The sequence below is a fragment of the Trachemys scripta genome, chromosome 5, assembly GCF_013100865.1.
Source record: "Trachemys scripta elegans isolate TJP31775 chromosome 5, CAS_Tse_1.0, whole genome shotgun sequence".
Taxonomy (NCBI): Eukaryota; Metazoa; Chordata; order Testudines; family Emydidae; genus Trachemys; species Trachemys scripta.
The window spans coordinates 105,720,286-105,742,951 of NC_048302.1; the positions used below are offsets into that span (position 1 = coordinate 105,720,286).

The 22,666-nt window shown below is 35.9% G+C and overlaps 1 protein-coding gene across 1 annotated transcript in view; it reads left to right on the forward strand.

Annotated features, from left to right (window-relative positions):
• Positions 1-14,032, forward strand: part of DHX15 (DEAH-box helicase 15) — a 55,594-nt gene extending 41,562 nt beyond the window's left edge. Inside the window, exons 9-12 of the mRNA XM_034772534.1 lie at positions 2,162-2,284; positions 6,524-6,714; positions 12,115-12,284; positions 13,465-14,032. Coding sequence (XP_034628425.1) covers positions 2,162-2,284; positions 6,524-6,714; positions 12,115-12,284; positions 13,465-13,582 — 602 coding nt within the window. The 3' untranslated portion in view covers positions 13,583-14,032. The remainder of the gene's footprint in view (positions 1-2,161; positions 2,285-6,523; positions 6,715-12,114; positions 12,285-13,464) is intronic.
• The last annotated feature ends 8,634 nt before the right edge of the window (positions 14,033-22,666 follow it).

Genomic DNA, 22,666 nt, shown 5'->3' on the forward strand with positions numbered 1-22,666 from the left:
CTGCTGCTATTTCAAAGCTGAAGGCACCCTAGGAAACTTCTAGTGGGAGATAGTGGGGTCCACACAGAGAGTTAGCATGTGGCATGTAGTGCGCTGTAGATTGACACCCCAGCTTTTTGTGCACTATCTGTTTGTCTAGACAAGACTCCTTTTTTTTTCTTCTTCTATATATCTTTCTCCCCTGCAAGCCTACGTTTAATAATATCACCACCATCTATTGGGATAAATAATAATATATAGAAAGCTGGCCGCTTAGGGTGGTCTCTTTCTTGGATGTAGTTAAACTACTGTTTGTTAAAACCAAAAATCTCAAAAAGTTCTACAAGGCAAACAGCTGGGCTGGTGACAACATGTTGCAGAAAGCACCTGTAGGAGCTGTCCAGAATCAATTCAGAGATTAGCTGTTTGGATTAAATGGAAGAACTAAATACCAAAAAGGAGGAAGGGATAGCAAAATTATTGAACACAATAGCAAATAAATTAGTTAAACCTTCATACGATAAATTCCTTTTACAAAAGGCTGTTTTGAGGAGTGTGAAGGCTTATTTAAACTAGGTAAACCGAGGGCATTGCATATTATTCATCCTTAACTCACTGTTTTGAATACTTCGTAGCACTTGCTAAATTGCAGGCTTCTGGAAAACTCTGTCACATCTAGGAAAAACAGTGAGTCAGTGGAGTGACAGCATAATTAAGAATTTGTTTTTATTAGCTCAAGTTAGACTTACCTTTTTAATTTTTTTTTTAATTTCCTTTATTTTCAAATATGGGACTTTAAAGATGTGGGTTTGTGGAAGAAACATCTTCATTTACATTGTATTTGATCCATTGGTCTTTCAGATTTGTTACCATGTGAATTGAAGAGTAAGGTTCTTCCACTAACATTGCTGTTACAATGTCCACCTTTTATTGGAATTTCATGCAGTATTCAACTTGTACAGTATAGCTGGTCTTTAAATGTAGCATTTACTAGCTTTTATGAGAGATACGAATCAAAAGGTCCTTGTCTGTGTTACAGACAAATGATATCTAGAATAGTGTTTCTAATTAGGTTTGTGGGCTTTAGTTGTGAAAAAGTGCAAAACGTCCCAAGTGACTGGAAAAATAAAGAACATAAGCCTTCAGGGCTCTCCTTTCAGCATGTTTCATAGCATTAAATTAGCTTAGACACATACAAAACCTTATGATGCTGTCTACTTAAAGAATAACCAAACTCTGTGGTTTTTTTTTTTTAAATGAGGTGAAGACCTTGTATAACAACTTTCAACCTCATGAATTAAGATTAGTGTTGCAAACCTATCAAAATGGGGTGGCTGCTTATAAAATGTTGACAGACCATAGAACTAAGTGATGCTGCAGTAAATATTTGTGCACTTAAATTGTTCATTCGTCTGTTAGATTTTTGGCACTTAATTTCTGGTTTTGAATTAAAAGTCAAAGCATGCTTTAGGGATAAAATCATGTGTATAAGAGAAACTGAGGATAGGCAGAATTCATCAACTTCAGAGTGGGAGTTTTATTTCAAATAGTGCCAAAGGGCGGTTTAACCTTCCACCACTACCGCTAACATCATGACTTGGACTTCTTGATACTTTCTCATTCACATAAGTTTCTGTGCACCAGTGCTGATAGCAATACCTACTGGAGATGACAGAATACATATAAGGTTGAAATTACCTAGCAGCAGATTAGTAGTAAAGTTTCACCAGCTGCACTAGTGCAGTGTAGTTTGAAAACTCGCTTCTGCACTTCTGTCCATACAGAGCCTCTCCGAAAAAAACTTCCTCTTAGACATTTATTGTCACTTCGATACTGGTGTGTGGTACAGCTATCAGCACTGGGTCTTGAACTAAGATCTGTTGAGCCTTCTAGTATATTTAGGCAATCTTGATGGCCTTCAGAATAGAGATTTTGATGCCTACATATAGTTCTAGTCAAAATAATCAGGTACTCTGTAGCTTTGAAACCCTCTTGTCTTACAGATGTGGTTAGGTGTTGATGTACCAAATCAAGGTAGTAAACAGTCCAAGATGCAGTTGGAGGCCATCCTGCCCTGCCCTATGCTCTGTGAACTGACCTAGCTAGGCCTTGTTCCTCTATCTGTGAATGCGTGACTCATCGATATGGGCGTTTGTGTTGGGCCCATACCAACCTTGTTTAGTCCCACAGTGTTTTGTTCGCCCCACGGAAGCCAAGAAAGCAGCAGATGAAGCCAAGATGAGGTTTGCCCACATAGATGGAGATCATTTGACCTTGCTGAATGTCTATCATGCTTTCAAACAAAGTAAGTGTAAACATAAGCACTTATATAATATGCATTAACTCTTAATATTACCATCCTCTAGTGCCTGGTGTCAAGTGTGAATTAAGCGATCCTATTTCAATGTACCAGTTTGTTATATAACACAGTATTTTTTAAATAATTTTTTAAATAAATATCATGCGAGGAAAAATTGGCATATTTTTAACAATACTATCTCTTACCTTTGACCCAGGAAGTAATGTCATTTATCTGAAAGACTGACTTATTAAGACCTGAACTCATGTCTGCTGCCCAGTTGTATGTTCTGACTACCTGTTCCCCTCCTGCTTCTGCTAGATCTGCTCCCTGGGTTTCCTCTGTGCCTTTCTGAATTGGCTTAGGCACTAAGTTTTTCAGGTGCCAGATGCAGATAGTCTAAGAAGCTATTTTAAGACTATTTTAGAGTTTTATAAAATGTTGGGGTTGTTTCTGATGTTTCTTTACCTGTAAAATTAGATGCCATCGTTATCATAAGTCCACCTGTTGAGCTGAGAGGGAGAGAGAATAAAACCTTTACATGTAAAATCACTGTAAGAGAGACTTGAAATAGCACATCTGTCTCCCTCAAAAAAAAAAATTTGTTTTAAAGTTGGGTATCTTGGTCTGGCCCAGGTCTTGAGGTGAGTGCTGGGTAGCCTTGGACAGCAAGGAATCTACCCTTTCCAGGCATATGAAATATTAGGCGTAGAAAACCTGAATTTTGCTTGTCTTGGGCAGAGGGTAATGTCTCCGGGGAGTTTTGAGGAGGGGATATTTCAGATTTTGGGGGAGGAGAGGAGCATTTCTGGGACCAGGTTGATTTGGGGGAAAAGGCTGGTTAGGGGGCTGGAATGTTGGAATAAGTCTCAAGGAGATTAATTGTTGGAAGAGCATAGGTGACATGTCTATAGTGAATGGTAAGTTTATCACATGGCTCTGTAATTTATCACATGGATATCACTTGTACATATATGGTTTGTATGTGTATATACAAACACAGTGTCCTCTCCTCCAAAACCATCACTCATTTTGTTAAAAAATATTTTGGCAGTTTGAGCAAGATCAAAATGACAGAGAGAACTGTTTATCTTCACCTATCTGTCTTCTTGAAAAATAACTATAAAAGTGGGATCCTGGGTTCCAGTATTTTCCATCAATGATTTCCATGTCTAATTTGCTTTGTTTATAACTGAAAAGATTACACCAATTACCAAGAAAGCTTAACCTGGTGTTTAACAATCTAGCTGTATTTTTACATAATCAGTAAAAGAAAAAAAAAAATAAAGAAAAAAATGTTGAACTCAAGACTTGGCTGGCAGCTTTGGTGTGTGATGCAAAATTGAATCCAGTTTACTCTTCCATTACCTTATTGCAGCGCTAACAGGAGTAAAAACTAGGTTTTTAAAGTTAAACTTGTATGTAGAATAAAAATGCTATTATTACTTGGTTGCTTTTTGACTATAACCACATGTGACGCTCCAGTAGCAAGAGAGCGTGTCCATCTTTTTTGATCAAGAGCCTACAGATGTCTTCATATCTTCACTTTGAGCAGTAGTTAAGAGGCTTCTGTGAAAATTCACTATTAGTTTTGGAGAGCCTTGCACTGGTGCCACATTTATGCTGTCTGCTCTTTATATTGAAGACTTGAGGCTCCAGGATTCTCCATGTACCTTTTATGGACACTTAATCTGAACATATTTTGGAAGCCTGCAAGTGAAGGAAGTGCTTGACTTGGAGGGTGAAAACAATGCTGCTTATGAAAATTCGATTTAGAATACTCTGCCGAAAGTGATAGCAGCTTTGAGTCCTCACTTAGCATCAAAATAATATTTATTGGTGGTGTTGGATACTAGGTCAATCTTGTTTGGGATCCGGCGGTTGTGGCAAATACCTTAGTGTTGGTACACCTGTTTTTGCCCCCAAAGGAGAGTCGTGTGCTGTTATAGATACAGTTTTTCCTCCTAAACCACTGTCCCTTTAAAAGTACAAGTACTCTGGTGAAACATACGTTCAGTAATGATTAAAGGAAAACTGACTAGACAGTACATTTACAACAAGGGGCTGTGGTGATGTGTTCAGTTTGAGTAAAATGTCACTCTCTGCATGTGGAAATACCTGGGGAACCAATTATTGCTTAATTTCACTGTGTTCCTATGGTACCTTATTTTGAGGTGGGAGGCTGGAAACTGCAACTGGATATTCTTTTGTACAGGACACTATAAAACTCCTGTTAAGTTCAGTGAAGGGGATAAAGATTAAATGGCATGCAGTTGAGATTTTCTCTCCAGTGTTTGGTTTAATAACTTTAAATTACTCTTGGGCTAGTTTGTACTGTTCATTCTACCAAAAAGCCTCTACATTAATCCTTTGTTTGTAAGGTGTCTTATGAGAGGAAAGTATAATCTATTTTTAATAGTTATAACATCTTGGCTTCGACAAAATAACTTGACAGCTTCCTCAATAAGAAATTTATCTTTTTTTGCTAGTCTGAAAATACCAAAAACTTACTCAGAAAACAAGTACCTTAAATCTTGCACAACTTTGTACATTTCACCTGTTTGTTTATACTTAAGTGAAGGATCACTTCTCTAAATGTTCAGGACAGTGTCCTTTAAGAATGAAGTGATCCTACAATCTAATTTCACACAGCATATATAAAGTATTCATGAACATGGAAGACCTATTTTAACAAATATGTAGTAATAATACATTAAGACAAAAGAGGTAGTTCTGCTCTACTTGGCACTGGTGAGGCCTCAGCTGTGTGGTCACCGCACATCAAAAAAGATGTGGACAAATTGGAGAGTCTCCAGATGAGAACAACAAAAATGATATGTTGAGAGAATATGACCTATAAGGGAAGGTTTAAGAAAACCAACAACCTGGGCATGTTTAGTCTTGAGAAAAGAAGACAGGGAGGGACCTGACAAGTCTTCAAATATGTTAAGGGCTGTTTATAACGAGGACGTCCCTGGCCACTGGAGGTAGGATAAGAAGTAATCTGCAGCAAGAGAGATGTCAGTTAGGTGTTAGGAAAAACTTTCTAATTTAAGGATAGTTTCAGTACTGGAACAGGCTTCCAAGGGAGGCTGTGGAATTTCCGTCATTGGAGGCTTTTAAGAACAGATTAGACAAACACCTGTCAGGGATAGTCTTAGATATACATGGTCCTGCCTCAGGCAGGGGGCTGGGCTAGATGTCCTTTTGAGCTCCTTTCCAGCTCTGCATATCTATGATTACTAATCTGACAAAAGCAGCATTATTTAAAGCCACAAAGGTGATTTCAAGTGCATCATTTGAAGATAAACTGGCCTTGCAGAGCTACATAAGAATGAAACACATTTCTTAGGTAGTTCCGGTATTGTCTAAATGTTTCTGATTTTTGTTATTGAAGGGAACTGATGCTGTATTTAATGTTATCACCCTTCTTTAAACTCGCTGAAATGAGCTAATGTTACAATGTCTCGATAGAACCACCATTTCCGAACAGTAAAAGGAGTAAAGTGTGAGCGTACCCATGGTAGGCAACTAGTCTGGATAATCTAGAGCACTAGAAGTATGGAATTCTGGAGATGTTACTGTGATAGGCTGTGACCAGCCACTTATGTCTGCTTTCATTTTCCCTTCAAAAGGCAGAAAACACTTAACCTACCACTCCTCTAAGGTAGCTAAAGCATGCTTCTACTGCTCTTTAAAGATGAAAAAGCTCTATAAAAGGGCTTAATATTTAAGGAGGTTTTATTATTTTTATTCATTTGATTTAGTTGATGTATCAATGCAATATAGTTGTACTAGTCTCTCATGTGTTCATTAGCCATATACAGTTAGTAAAGATTTCCACATGCTACTTGCAGCCTGTTCATTTTTCCTAGCAGTGTGGCCAAGGTTATTTGCACTTGTGTTGCATAGTGCCTCTCATCTTAGGAAGAAAGAAATTCATTGGCATAGCATTTCAGCAAGACAGTAGTGTTTAAATGTGTATGTGTATTACCGCACACAAAAAATTCTAGGTATATTCTTTGGTCCTGGCCACACATTTCCTGAGTAGAAGACAATTTAGCCAAGTTATCTAATGTATAAAATCCATTGAAGAGCCTAAGAACTGTTAGCACTTACAAAATATGGATTTTGTTTCTGGTTCATCTGATTGACCATTCAGTTGGTCACTGTTTTATTTATTTGTTTTAATGGGATAAAACATTCAGTTTTGGATGATTCATGATTTTTTTTTTAATATTGCAGATCATGAGTCGGTTCAGTGGTGTTATGACAACTTCATTAACTACAGGTCCCTGATGTCTGCAGACAATGTACGCCAACAGCTGTCACGAATCATGGATAGATTTAATTTGCCTCGTAGAAGTACAGACTTTACAAGCAGAGACTATTATATCAATATAAGAAAGGCTTTGGTTACTGGGTATTTTATGCAGGTATGTGTGTATCTGTATATGAAATGTATAGACTTCTCAGTTTTTGCTGTGTAGATTTTAACTTTATCTTAATTAACTATCACCAGTTTATGCAACTTATATGAATATTACTTATTAAAATGTTTAACCATAATTTATTCAAACCTATTTAGTAGAAGATTTATTGAGTAGGAGTGTGCAATCAACCTGACAAATGATAGTCATCTGAAGAAAACCACACACTTGGAAGAGAAATTGCAGTTAAACTAATCTAATTTTTTCAAAATGTTATTTCTTTAGTCTTTACTAGTTACCTTGTTGAATAGCTGACAATTAATCCTTGGTAAATATTGTAAAAGAAACAAAGCAAAACACAGGCCTAATAAAATGGTCTTTCAAATAAAATGATTTTAAAATGCAAAATAGCGTCTAATCTGACAGAACTACAGAAAATGTATTTCTAGAATTGTTTCTGATATTTGAAGCATGAGAAGGAAACTGCATTACAGCTGCCATATTGGATTTCCAATATGAAAGGGGGAAGATCGGGTAGCTGCTTGCTTTAACAAATTTAAATAAAAATTAAGTTTTACAGTGGCAATAAGCTTCCATTTGGATAATGGTCTACTGCTTCTAAAAGCAAATGTTCTGAGCATTTTGATTAAAGTATTGACTCATTATTTTAAAATATGTAGGAATTGTTATGCTTGTCACGACCAGTTATCTATTTAGATCTTCATTGTTGGACAAGATATTGTGCTAAACATTGAGGTTATTCTAATTATCTAATCTGCTCCAACAATTGTCAGCAACTGATTTATAAATACTGATAGCTAAGTATTTAAGCTGAGCTAGTGATTGATCATTTCAGCCTCGACACTTCTGTCAATGATAAACCATGGGTGGAGCACAGACATGTATTCTAATAAATCTATCAGAGTCCCAGGGAAGGAGATAGAAAAATACTGCAAGACTGTCAACCTTGTTCTCAAACTTTTTCCCCCTATGTAGAATGGTGGTACATCCCACAACAGTTCTCTTGGGAGAGTTATAGCGCTGGCCCCTTTCTGGTTTTTAGTTGTCTACGTTTCTATAATTGTGCGCTCTGTTGCATAGTGAGGAAAAAATTACTCCAGAATACCACCAGACATAAAATTTGTATAGTATGTATAGTTGGTACTTGCAAGGAAATCAAGCCATGTTCATTGTTTAGTTTCTAAAAGAAAATTTTAGCTGATCAGAAAATGGGGGAGAGCTGTATTCTTATGAGAGGACTGCTAAATGGCTACTCAGTGAACCAGTCTGCCTTTTAATGAAAGCGTAGTTTACATGGACTTATTTTGTGCCAGGTTCTTTCTTTTAAAAAGTTACTAACGTGTCCCTGGGTTTTGTGTATTTTGATGAGAGAAAAGCTCATGTGATTTTGATGTTTTATGTTTGTCTGAATTCACCTTTTAGTGGGTAACTCTTTAACAGTTTAACAGTAGTATTATAATCTTTTGTTTTAATTTTATATTAAAATATAAAATATTACTTTAAAGTACCATTAAAATTACATACAAACCAAAAATGAAAATCATGGTTTTCATACTAATGTTATCTCAACCCTGGGCTATTTTAATTATAGTAAACATTTCTCATAAACAGTAATATATTGAGACAGAAATTTAGAAAACAAACCTATTTAGTCTAAGTGGTTTAAACCAAAACCAATAGCCAAAAGGTCTGCCACAAGCATGCTGTAATAAATTTCCTATCTGTAAAATAACATACCTCACAAAGGTATTGAGGCCTGATTATTGATACTGCTTGGAAGTGCACTGATATAAGTTACTAGAGAAGTGTCAAGTTTTAACTAAGAAACAAATGAAAAATACACTGACAGATTTAGTGTTAGTCTTGAGAATTTTCTGACTTTTTATGTAAACATACTTTGTTAATTTTTTCTCATTTTTAAGAGGGAAAATTCTTAAATTCTATATTAGTCAAATTTGAGTGCTGGGGGAAATATGGTTTTATAACTGTGATGCATAATTGTTAAAACACCTGCAGTGCACAGACCTTTCTCAGTCTAAGCTTTGTTTCCTCAGAGAAATTTCAGGCTCTAAAGTATTTAAATTCCCTGGGCTTCAGGGTACAAATAGCTATATAGAAACTTCAGCACTTCTTTTGCACTTGCATCTTTTAATTTCTACTTTCAAATTTAGTTTTGGAATGCTATGTGAAAATATTACATAAATATTAAAATAACTAGATATCAGAGTTCTGAACATAAGTGAAAGATGATACTGCAAATGTGAAGTATTGGCTTGTGAAATACTTCAAAAATAGTACTTCATGTACTTCTTTGCAAGAGATGGTCCTTAGTAAGGGCCTGATTAGACAGACATATACATAAGTACTCCTTCATTCCACACCTAGGTCTAACAGATAGCTGAGACACAAGAAGCCCTAAGAGATGAGACTGCATATTATGTATGCTTTGCATTAGCTTATAGTACTCAGATTAGAATACATAAAAATGAAAGGGGAAAATAGAAAAATGAATGGCCTTTGATATATAGGAGTCAAACTAAATGATCTAATGATCTTGTCTGGCCTGAAATTTTATGTATCAAATAGCAGTGCTGTCGTTTTTCTATTTCCCTTTTCATTGTTACCTGGTCATAATCCTGTTTTATTCAATCTGATAAAAACAGATCACAAAGAACTAAATTTTCATGCTTAAACAACTCTTTATTAGAGCAGAAAGATTTTTTTTTTTAAGTGTAAAAACTGAAATTGCATGGTTTTAGAAATCTTAAGGATGGAGCCAGAATAACTTTATGGGAAGTACTAATCTGTGTTAAAAGTAGGATAAGCCTCCAGAAAGAATGTTAAGGAAACAAACAAAATGGGGAAATAACTGAATTGGAAAAGGACAAGCAAAGGAAGTAATTGCAAGTATAATTGCACTGTCCCAAAACTTGGAGGATACCTGCATCTCAGTGATGCCTGAGGAGGCAAAGGCAAAACAAACTTAATCTTCTATATAAATTTAAACATTTTATCAAAAATAATTTCAAAAAGTTTACTAGCATCAGTGGAGTATTCGAAAATATCGACTAGATAGGTTTTATTGCAGATAGTAGGTTTTTGAATATTGTTACAAAAAGGAAGGGGGTCGGGGGGGAAACCTTGCTGCTGCAAAGGTTTTTGTCCTGGTAAATGCATATGCCTTTACAGTGCTTAACGCATTGATGCCCTGAGCCCATTATTATATATTTTATATATAGTGCATTCGAACTATGACTGTCTTGTTGCTCAAGTTATAGTTAATGGCTGTAACTCAAAACCTTTTGTTAAAAAGTAGTATGTGCCAGTTGTTGTCTTTTCCCACTCTACTTCCACTGTCACTTCAGTGGAACCACTGGCAATCAATATTGAGGAATTAAAAATAGGTAACATATCATAAAAACAATTTTTTTTTTGTTTTTTTGCATCTGTTTTATTGTATATTTCAAAATCAATCCAGAACTCATCAAAATAATAGCGTATTACTGTTTCTGGCTATAAGATAAATGACAGGAAAATGGAAGCTATGATACTAAGCATGAGGAAATCAGATGTTGAGATTTTTGTATAAATTTAAATAGTCAAGAGAGATTTGGATACTAAATGTACATGTTATTAATAAGAAAATTTACAGCAAATTATTCCCCAAAATAAAATATTTAAATAAATGAGTTGTTCTTCCCTTACCTTTTCTACATATGATAGAAACAGTTAAACAGTTGTTCTCCCAGGAATATTTTTGAACCAATATATTCCATTCCCAATCCAGGAAACAAAATTGATTAAAACATTTTATTAAAATAGTGGGAATTATCTAAGAGTGAATCATTATTGGGTGGTCATCCAAACCTGAAATAAAGTAATGGCATATCTGTGATTTTCCTTTGTGTTGAACAAGAGAAGTTAGGTAAAAATTACTAATTCTTTAAAGGACTATTTTAAAAAGGATATTTCAAAACACACCATTGCAAATAATATCCCAGACATTGTAGATAATGCCACAAAAGGTATAAGAGACAAAAGCACAAAAACCTTTAAAAAATATATAAGAATTTCTCTTACTGTGGCATTGGGGAAATATCCTGATTTGCTATAAGTAAGCATTGGTAGTTAATTATTTCGAATACTTGTGACATAAACTAATAAATATATTTAATCACTATGGTAGCAAAAATGAAAAACAACTGTAAAATGTGTTTGGTAAGAACAAAAGAATGAAGATAAATGAAATAATTTACTGCCTGTACTAGATTCACAATTCAGGAAAGATGGCCCAAGATGAACTGATTTAAAAAAAATCATTGATATAACTAGCTGTAACTCCATAATGTGGACTGTTTCAACTCTGCTATATTGCCTTTCATTATTTTTCTATCACCCTTTTAATATTTGTGACAAAACAAACAGAATTGTTGATTGTATAAAATGTCTTCAATAAAAAGTTAACTAAAGGGATGATGAATTAGTTTTAGATTAACTCTGTAAATAAAACTACTGATTTAAAGATCTCTGAATACTTTACCAAATCCTAATAAATTAAGTATTGCAACAGCTCTGTGATGTAGGCATTATCTCTTCACAGACAGGGAAACTTGGACATGGAGAGGTTAATTGACTTTACCAAGGTCACAGCAAAAGTGTGTTGCTAAACCTGCATCTCTCAGCTCTGAGTCTTATCCCATTAGCACAAGACCATTCTTCCTCCTGTCTCACTGGATCTCCAGCTCTTTTATTGGGCTTATGCGTTTTTCAGATCCAAAGTGTTAGTAGAAACTATATTATTATAGGTCCATTATTATAATCCAAAGTACTGTTGTAGTTGGTATCAAATGAGAATTTAAGACCCAACATATCCTTTGTCAGTCCCAGAGGCAGTAGAATGACCAAAGTGCTTGAGTCAATGTCCTTATTGGACTGATATTGGCTTTGTAAAGATATTGCTATTAAAAACTTCTTCCAAAGTTTTCATTTTAAAGAACTATATTTGGTATGCTTTTGTGCTAGTGATCCTCTTCCTAAAGTAAGAACTACGAGTCAGTTTTGTATCACTTTGTTTCTTGCTCGAATTGCTTATGAATATTTAAGTATACCTTAGCAATTGCCAAAAACACTAGAAATCTTGACAGGCAATATAAATAGTTACTCTTGGCTGGCAAGTATGCAAAGTCCATGTGAGATTTAGAAAGTGAGGCTTACATACCTTGAAAATACTCGTTTCTTTTTCTAAAATAAGACGTCTGCTATAGAGTTGTGCCAGCAATAAACAAATGAGTAGCTTCAAACAATTTCAAACAGAGTTCACAAAGTAGAATAGATTTATTTCCTTACATGTAATGAAAAGCTTTTTTTGTTTTGTTTTTAATTTAGGTGGCACATTTGGAGCGAACAGGGCATTACTTAACAGTGAAGGATAACCAGGTGGTGCAGTTACATCCTTCCACAGTTCTTGATCACAAACCTGAATGGGTGCTTTATAATGAATTTGTCCTTACAACAAAGAACTACATCCGCACATGTACAGATATTAAGCCAGAATGGTGAGCAAAAACACTTCAACATTTTCTCTTTTCTAAGAATCTTTTTTTAATCTGATGGTGTTTTCTCAGAATTACCTAAAGTTAGTACTTTTTTTTTTTCCACAACTGTCTATTATAAAACTTCTTTTTCCTATCAAATGTTTTGATGGAATAGATGGGTTTGTGCACTTACAGGTGACTTGAGCTCCCTTGATCTGTACATATAGCTCCCATACATTAGTGGGGGCTATATATGTGAACAAGGGGTTTTGGCTTCTGTTTCAGATGTTTATATTTGTTAGTAATGAGGAGTCCTGGGATTTGTTTTGAGGACTGAGCAGGAAGGATTTAACATTATGTCACAGACTTGGGGTGAAATCCTGGCCTCATTCAAGTCAATGGCAAAACTCCAATTGTCATCATTCGGCTAGGATTTTTCCCTTGGTGCAAGAACTGTAGTTTCCAGGAGCTAACTTTCTGGTGATAGATGCATGATTGCGCAGGCAGGCTGTGCTACATACTTTGCGTCTTGATATAGGTTATCACTTGTTTCTCTGTGTGTTATACATATGACTTCATGGTTCTTGGAATCTTAAGTTGTAGAATACAATACTTTTTGGAATTATCTAGTTATGAAGTAATCAAAAACGTTGCAGTATATCATAAAATGTTTACAACTTCAGTATTATGATTCAATTCAGAATGCTTTTTTGGATTATTTGAATATTAGTGTTTCGCACTTAGGTCAATCAGAACTTAATTTTTTCTATTTAAAGGCTCAAAAGCTTGTCTCTCTCACCCACAGAAGTTGGTCCAATAAAAGATATTACCTCACCCGCCTTGTCTCAATAAAAATTAGGTATCTTATTCCTTCTTAAGAATTACTGGGAAATTTTGATCTTTGAAATGGCCACAGCCTTGAGACTAGTGTGAACATGTTTCATAACTTTTGTACTGCTTAAATAAGCATTTAAACTCTGGATATTTTTGTATGTAAAGCCACTTTTCTTTTTGAAAATTCAAAACTGCCTTTGTAATGCTGGACCAGGAGTCATAAGATGGATCTGCACATTTCTAGACAGTACTAAAGAGATGGATAATGTTTAATTATTTTACATAGCTGCTAATTAGGCAAAATGGCTACAGGCTCTATAATGTTAAAACTTGTATATTAGTGACAATTTTTTTCTCTTTTTGGCAGGTTGGTGAAAATTGCCCCTCAATATTATGACATGAGCAATTTCCCACAGTGTGAAGCAAAGAGACAGTTGGATCGCATCATTGCCAAACTTCAGTCCAAGGAATACTCACAGTACTGAATTTATGCTTTGAACTGAAGTTATTCAGAGGACAACTTTAAAAGATGAATGAACTCAGAGTTCAAGTTGTGCTCTTCACTTTGGTTCAGTAATGGCCTTTATTTGAAAGCTTTTAAATTTTTTTTCTTTACAGTAAATATTCCATTCTGATTTCATAAATTAAACATTTATGCCTCCCTTTTGTGTTGACACTGTAGCCCATACTGGAAAAGCTGATCAATGTTTTGCAGTTTATTGAAAGTAGTTCTATATATAACAATGTTATAAGCATTTCTTTAGAAATGGTTGAAAATGCTTCTAAAATGTGATTATCGACCATGGTATGCATGATCGTTGTAATTGTTGACATTCCTTTTAGAAGTTGTGAAATGTTACAACTTGTGCTTATGTAGACACAATCTTCAGCTTCAGTACAGAGGTACTGACTTCAATAAAGTCTATTTATACTAATTTTGTGCCACAGTACTTCAGTATTTTTATTTGTTTTGATCAAAAAATTTGAAGAATCCTTCAGTCTCCAATCTTCAGTTAAACTGCTTATTTTGTTGACATCACTTTAGTCTACAATTTTCAGTGTGTTGCAATTATCTTTGTATCACACTTAGTACGGATAGTGATAAGTGAGATATTATTATATGGTGTCTAACATGAGTTCCCATGCCTAATTCTTTAAATGGTTTAATGATTTGTTTTAAGTGGAAATTCCATGTGATCTTGTTGCAGTTTTGACAGAGCTCTTCCTCTGAACACATCTGTACAGACTAACTTGGGTCAGAATTGTAATAATGAGAATGCATCTTGTTAGAGTCTTTATGGCCAACTGGAAGTTACCCTATTAGGTGGTGGTCAGATAAGAATGATACTAGAGTAACTTCTCACTTAACGTTGTAGCTATGTTCCTGAAAAATGCGACTTTAAGCGAAACGATGTTAAGCAAATCCAATTTCCCTATAAGAATTAATGTAAATGGGGGGAGGGGGGGTGGAGAGGGGGAGGCAGGTGAGGTTCCAGGGAACTTTTTTTCACCAGACAAAAAACTATGTATTATATAGATATACACATAGTATACGTTTTTAAACAAACAATTTAATACTGTTCACAGCTATGATGATTGTGAAGCTTGGTTGAGGTGGTGAAGTTAGAGGGTGGAAGAGGGTGGGATATTTCCCAGGGAATGCCTTGCTGCCAAATGATGAACTAGCACTCGTCTGAGCCCTGAAAGGTTAACACGTTGTTAATGTAGCCTCTCACACAAGGCAGCAGGAATGGAGGGGAGGGGAAATAGTATAGCAGACAGAGACAGATACACACCTTGTGTGTGTGGGGGGAGAGAGAAATGCACACTGCCCCTTTTAAGTAAGCTGACCCACTCTTAACTGCTTTGTCTTGGATCAGGAAGTTCAGACAGCAGTTGCTGCCCCAGACTGTCTCTGTCTGTGTCTCTCTCTGTGTCCCCACCCTGCTCTATATGGAGAAGAAGGGGTAAGCGGGGTGTAGGGGGAGGGGGACACCCTGACATTAGGCCCCCCCGCCCCCCCCCAGCAAGCAGGAGGCTCAGGGAGCAGCTCCAAGGCAATGCGCAGAAGCAGCACATGGCAGTGGGGGGAGGGATAGCTGCAATTGCTAGCCTGCTGTGCGGCTGCAGCACAGGAAACTTAGGGGAGCGGGGAGCTGATAGGGGGGCTGCCAGTCCACCTGGTTCCAAGCCCCCACCAGCTAGCTGCAACAGGCTGCTCTTCCTGCAAGCAGAGGACAAAGCAGGCAGCTGCCAAACGACATTAGAAGGGAGCATTGCACAACTTTAAACAAGCATGTTCCCTAATTTGATCAGCAACGTAACAATGAAACAACGTTAACCGGGACAACTTTAAGTGAGGAGTTACTGTACATTGTTAAAATGCAATAATTCTTCTGAGGTTGGATTCAGTAGCATGAGTGAGCTATATGACTGACAAACACTTCAGACATAATAAGTCTTATAGTGATATTAGTGAAATAAGACTTGACCGCTTTTTCATAAGAGGAAAGTTGGAACTTGTTGATCCCAGGTGTAATTGAAGTGTTCGGTATGATTTAAGTTTTCCCTACCCTGAAACACACATTAGATTAACAGTCCTTCTGGCAAAAGAAGGTAGGAGCAACTCTCCCCAGTCTCAGTGCTGGAGCTGAATTGCTTATAATAGTCATTAATATGGTAGATGCTTTTAATTTTTTCTGCACTGTAGGGTGAAGTTTTAAGTCCTTCTGGCCCTGAGAGTGGAGAACTAAGTTAGTGTTCCTTGCTGAAGATACTATTCAGACTGTCTGACCCAAGGACAATGGAGCTTGAGTACTAACATTTAGGATGCTTTGTTTAAGTTATAGCATGTGGCTAAAAATACATGGAATAAAGTTTATCTGGTTTCCCTCCCTCTTTCCAATTACAAACCTTGAGTCCTTTTCTAAAATGTTATTGGGGGAAAGAGGGAGATTGTGAGATGGTGGGAAAATATCCCTTAACTGTTGCTTAATGAAAACTCTTAGCATTGTGATGGATAATGATGCTATAGCATTGTCTAAAAGTTAAATAATTCTTATGTGTGGATTCAGCATAAGTAGCATGATAAAGTACCAGGTATTCTGTGAAATCTTCCCATTCCCTTCAGTGGACTTTACTGCCCCCTGTCAGGATTTCTGGTAAGAGCATAGAAAATTCAGGTTGTAGGAGGGGCAGAGGCACACTGTTTAAAAAGTAAATGTAAGATAAATTGCAATGCTTTAAAACAAAATTAACATTGCAAACTGGAAGATTAAATATGTACTTAAAATGTAGACATTATAAAACAAAATGCTTAATTTATTTTTTCCACTTATTCACTAACTGGAGTTCTACCCTCCACAAAACAAATTCTGCTCTAAAATAACTTTACAAATCTACTGTGCGATTCCATTTTGTCTTGCTAATTTCCATATCACACTTGCTCAGTGCTCAGTTTGCAAGGAAAATGATACCGGGGTCACATTCTCTGCCACTGTTCCAACTACGTGTACAATTCAGTGTAAAGTGGCTGGAGTCTGGCTCTAACTGGCCAGCTGAGAATTCCCCTAGCATGGGTGGGGAAGCACTCAGCTAGCTGCTATAAAGGCAGCTCCTAGACCAGCTAGCTCTCCCTTGATGTGGCAATGTCTCAGTATTCTGCCAATTCTCAGTTAGCATATGGTCCCATAGTCAGCTGGCATAAGCTGTGGAAGCTTAGGTGCTGCTCTGACTTTGGGGCTGGGATAGCTTGAGACTTAGGAGAGCAGCTGGTTATGGCTTCAAGTAGTTATTGATATGAGAGAATGTGGCCTGTTTTTTCTAACTGTCAGCCCCACAAACTCAGCTTCGGACATGACAGTCAAGCTGGAATCTTTGTCATATGCATCATGACTACTGGGGATGAAAATACTGGCCAAATTATGTATTCAGTGACAGCTGTGCTGCTCTGGTCTTCCAGTTAAGTTAGTGACACCTGTGAAAATCACCTCAAGAAAATAGTGACACCTGTGCAACCCTATCTTCTTGAGGTGTCACTGACTTACCTGGAAGACTACAGGGTTGCACAGCTGTCACTGAGTACATAATTTGGCCTGTAGTATCTCCACTACTAATAGTGATGATGTACAAGATGGAAAGACAGTCAAGGGTTAGCAGTTGGTTTAAAAAAAACAAAAACGCATTTTCTAACTTGAAAATAGAACAGTCTTGTTATGGAAATCAGTGCCACACCTGATGCATAATGCCACTGATGCACTTTTTTAGAACTTGAGAACATTTTTAAAAACTCAAATGGAATTTTTCAATTCAAAACCAACTTTTTATCAACGGTTTTACACCTATGTGTACATTGTCAACAGAAACATTCAATAATGCTGAATTTTATGTTCAGCTAATTTATTCTCTACATTTAAAAAAGCTCACATGGGTGACAGATACCAACTATGCTAATAAACCATTTTAGAACAGTTATCGTGTACTAGGTGTTACTTCTACAACTGCACAATATTTATCTTAGCTATAAATAAGAGTTGCACTGAGGCTACCTTTTTGGCCTAAACTTCTTATTTCAACGTTCTGACATGAAACTGTTGAAGCCACTATGCACAATTCTTAAATTATTGTATAATTCATACATCATTATTTAAAATGCAGAAGTATATTTGTTGTGTAAGATCCATATAATAAAAGGGGGAGAGCAAGTTAACTAACACGTGCTATTGGCACTCATCCTAATACAGGAAGTAAACTAGTCCTTGGCTCCATAAGAGAGGATTGGAAAGGAGTGAAAGAGGCATATTTATTGGATGTAATGGCTAGAGAAAGAGTGTTCAATTTCTAACAGGCCACTGCAACAGCAATAATGAAACAAATCTTTTTTTGAATGAAGTGCTTTAAAGACACAAACTAAGATAAATCCGTAATTGTGCTTAATGCTTTTTGTACATATATTTCAAAATCTCACCGTTCCCATTTTGCTAGTAGAAAAACCGAGGGGTAATAAGGATAAGAGACTTCCTCGGGTCACACAGCAAGTCAGTGACAGAGCTAGGGAATCATGTTTGTTTGATAGTACTTATATTTTAACTATGAGCATGCAAGGCTCATTGTCTGGCACTCAGGGAATGTTATTAAAATAGCATTACCCTGTTTATCACTATAACTTTACTTTTAGTTATTTATAACTGAGAAGTTCAGCAAACTGAAAGAAAATATTACATCAGGTATTAATATATGGCCAAACAATGGAAAATGAGTAACTTCTTACAATTGAACAAAATACTTTCGGCATTTTGGGATGCCAGAGGCCATAACTGACTAAAATAATTCAGAGGTTTTAATGCTGTGTAACATTCTATTCACATTAAATAACACCACTATTCTTCTTAGGAGGCTAGACAGATCTCCTTTTTCAGCCAGTCGGTTCTGCTCCTTGATAAGTTGAAAATATCACTTCTGAGAAAATGAACTGCTTTGCAGATTTCTGCTGGTTCATGGAACAAGAGTTTCTGAATAAAGTAATGCTACTGAGCGCTAGTTTGCACCTGGCCAGACTCAGCTGCGTGTTGTTGGGTTGTTTTCCTTCTGCTGTGTTCTCAACCTTCATAATTTCTTGTAAATTGGCGGATATGTCCTAAACCGCAGCTAGTGTGTTTTTAGAATACTCAGAATACAGAAGAGTTGTATCAATTAGGATTAGTTGGTTTAGCTTTTGAAAAATTACAGCAGTCGAGTTCTTAATATGAGACTTAAGCAGTTCCCTTGGAACAGTTGAAGGGACAGAAGTGCTCTATTGACTTGTAGAGTGGTTGGTTGTGGGAGGCGAGTTCAGTTGCTTTGTCTGCTTCGGATTGTAAGATGTTTGTTTTATAATATGTACTAGATAAGGAAATAGTAGTACTAGAGAGTAAATCAAAGGAATGCATTTTTTGGATGAGAAGGTGAGCCTCCCACTTTATAATAGTGCTTCTACTTAATTCCTCAAAGCAGCTAGGGCTAATGTGGATCTGTAATAAGTGTGTTTAACTTTGTGTGGATGACCAAACTAACTTGTGATTGGATGCATAAAACTGCATTTAGAGAGACACCTGCTAATTTGTCATACAGAAGTGACTAGTCATACTTGCTTTTCCAATTTCTCTGTACCTTTGTAGCATTTGTTAATTTTTCAGTGTAATAGAATAAATTAAAGCCAATTCGCACTTGTAAACCTGAATGTAAAAGTCTGAGTTTTTACTTATTAAATTTGTCTGCACATATAAATAGAGATTTGCAGAAATTATGCACCTGAATGTGTTTCTGGTAGCATGATGGTGAATAATTTTCTTTAAGTTCTTTTGGCATGGGGCAGTTGTTTGCTGTAGATATGGTATTTATTATTGATCATTTTCACATCTTCACATCTAATTAGTATAGTATCAACTTCTGTGTGCTTTTCCCCACTCTTTGGATCAAGTCTAATGTGAAACTAACATAGCATAAGTTTGAAACTTGGACTTAATGTTGTATATGCACTGAAGAAAAATATTAAGTACTGTATAACTGAATAGTGTAAACTGAATTTGTCTTCTATTGAAGTGTAAAATTTCAAAAAGGGATTTTTAAAAAGTCACAGGAAAAACTTAGATGGCAGTCACTACTAAAGGTAATGTTTATCTTCTGTTAGATACAAATTCATCACTAATTTACAGTCACAGATTGCTATGATTTCTTTCTTTTTTCAGTTATTAAAATAGAAAACCGGTCATGTATCATGACATCATGGAATTACCAGATAGTGAGAACCCACATAAATGCAGTTGGCCATTTAAAAATCTTGTTTGTGTGACGAGTAAATAATTTATTTTTTTATCCTACTCTTTGAGCAGTGAAAGAATGCTTTTAAGCCTTTTTTAGTCCTAATCTTATACCACAGCTTTAAAGGCTTTTGTAGGCCTTTTAAAGGAGTACAGTATGTCATAAGATTATAGAAATTAGAGATAGAAAAGATGTATGTAGTCATCTATAGTTCATGTCTCTAATACTACTAGTTCATTTCAGTATTCTTTCTTGCATTTGTCCAATCAAATTTTAAAATGTCCCAAGTGATACAAAATTTAAGTATTTTTGAGGTTGAAATTGGTAGCTTTAAAGCAGTACATAAGTTTTTTTTCTTCCTTATCCCTCGTCCACGTAAAATACTTGCAAAAGGCAGACTAAGTGTTCTGATTATGCAGTATTGCATTTGAGATAAGTAGTTATCATTGAGGACATCCTGACTTCCACTATCAAGAGGTTAAAAGAAAAATGCTGACAGCCAGTGAATAACGTTTTCCCAACTGCAGTGGTCTGTAAATAGTTTTGTTCTGACAATTTTGAGGTGGTTTAATTTTGTAGTCTCAATTAAGATACTATATAGCCTCTCAGGTACACTGAATGTTGGAGGGGCTCTACAATTTTCACATGTATACATATGGTTTTAAGTGATTCTATAAACATATCCCACTTTGCAAATGGCAGCTATTCAGTAACTATCATTGTATAGAAAAAAAATCCTCACAAATGAATGCTGATAATAAATATTTCTTGTGGCTGCAATAGTTTCTTATTTTTTGGTTGGATTTTATTCTTTTATGTAAAACATGCCCTTGCCTTCCATTTGAATTCAGTGTCTGTTTTGTAGGCTTATTGCATTAATGCTCCTAGCCTCATTGCTTCCAGTAGCATAAACAATAAACACTTAAAAATCAAGCACTTACTGGGCTTCATGCAGTGGAGGGTTGCAGGTAGACCTGAATGCTTTGTCAATTCAAGTTTTCAACCATATAGTAAAACCACTTCTGCTTATATTAGTGATGGGTTTTCTCTTCTAAAATATCAGGTTTTTCAACTCTACAACAATGCTAGTTTTGTCCATCAAAATTCATGTGCCACTTCAGAGCATTGCAAACTAAAGTGTAGAGACTTGACTCTTTAGACCTTAGAATGATATCGTTGAGGTTATTTCATCTTGCATGTTAAATAACAGGTAATTTATAAGCTTTTTATTATGGAAGGGAACGGTATCGTTCTTTTAAAAAGTTTAATTTACTATGAACCTTCCCTAAAAGGCCTACAGTCTGTATAGGGGCAGAAGGTTAAAAGCAGTGGAATTCACAAAAAATGTGGATGATAGTACCTGTCAAAGAGGACATCAGAAACATTCTTTTAATGAGTTACTGGATTGCACAATAATATGGAAGTAATCTTAAATTACTGCTACTTTTAGAGAGAATTTAAAAAGTCATTGGATTAGGAACAGAAACTAAAGATCAAAGATTAGCAAGAATTTAGCATTCAGGGCCTTAATGCTCAAAATAATGAGCACCCTTTATGTTGACAGCTGAGACTGGTTTGCTTTTCAGGAAATGTATAGACAATAAACAGCTTTGCCCCATAGTCAAACAAGTGTTAAAGAGAAATCCATAAAGGAAATAGAAACAAGAATATTAAAATCCTTTATTTCATTTTGGATATTAGATCATGGGTCTGCCTTCCCCCTCTTGGCTTCCCTCATTGTTGGACTTGCTGCTACATACAGCCTAATAGTCTATTACTTCAAATGCCCACTCACTAAAGATGTAGCACAGTCAAATACTGCGTTAAACTGTGTATGGTAGCAGACTAGTGATTTTCTCCAACCTGAAAAGACCTGATTGGGGTAGAAGGGAAATATGTAGCTTAATGAAATGGAACTCTAAATGCCTACTTTGTGATTCACTGTATAAGTCTGTTTATTCCTCAGACATGCATTATCTAAAAATGAAAATTATCCTTCTGTAAATAAAACACAGGAACATGAGCCCCAGTGTATTAGCTAGTTAAGCCAATAACTTTTGTATCTGCCCTTAGGTACGATGAGATTTTACTAACTTATTTGCTTTTTCAGCACTTGGCCTGTTTTGAAGATTTGATCAAACTAATTTAAATGTGCTAAAAACAAGCCTGACTGACTTGGCACAGGAGCACAGGTCTTTCAAGAATTGACAAATTTTGAATTCAGCTCTCATGTCTTCCTTGATATTTTTATTCTCACAACTTTGTACCATTTTGATATAACTGAGACAGTTTTCTTTGCAAAGGAATAAGATGGCCCTGCATTAGCCCCATTTCAGTCTGTTCCAAGCTCAATCTGTCACCTTTATATTTTGCTTCATTTTTGTTGGCTGTGTAATGGGAATGATAGAGCCTCAGATACCACAGTGAGGTGTAAAAACCTAAATAGAACAGAATAGTGCTCCTGAATAGTTCTTAAATTTTGTCCTTGTGAGGTTCAGATTCTTGTTAATTAGATCAAGACAGATTTCAGCTGTGACAGTGTCTTCAGTGTAAGTCCCTCTGAAACATTCTTCAATTACTTTTTTAGCTTTGGTGCTTCTCTGTAGAGTCCCTTGTGTAAAATTTAAGCTATGTTTGATCAAAAGTTCTTCTTGTGCATAGTACAAATTTCAATGTACTTATGGTAGTTAAGTGCAAATACAGAAACAAGATTCCTGATTTCCACTCTGTCTCATTGGAAGCCCTTTTTTCTATCATAATAGTGGTTGCAG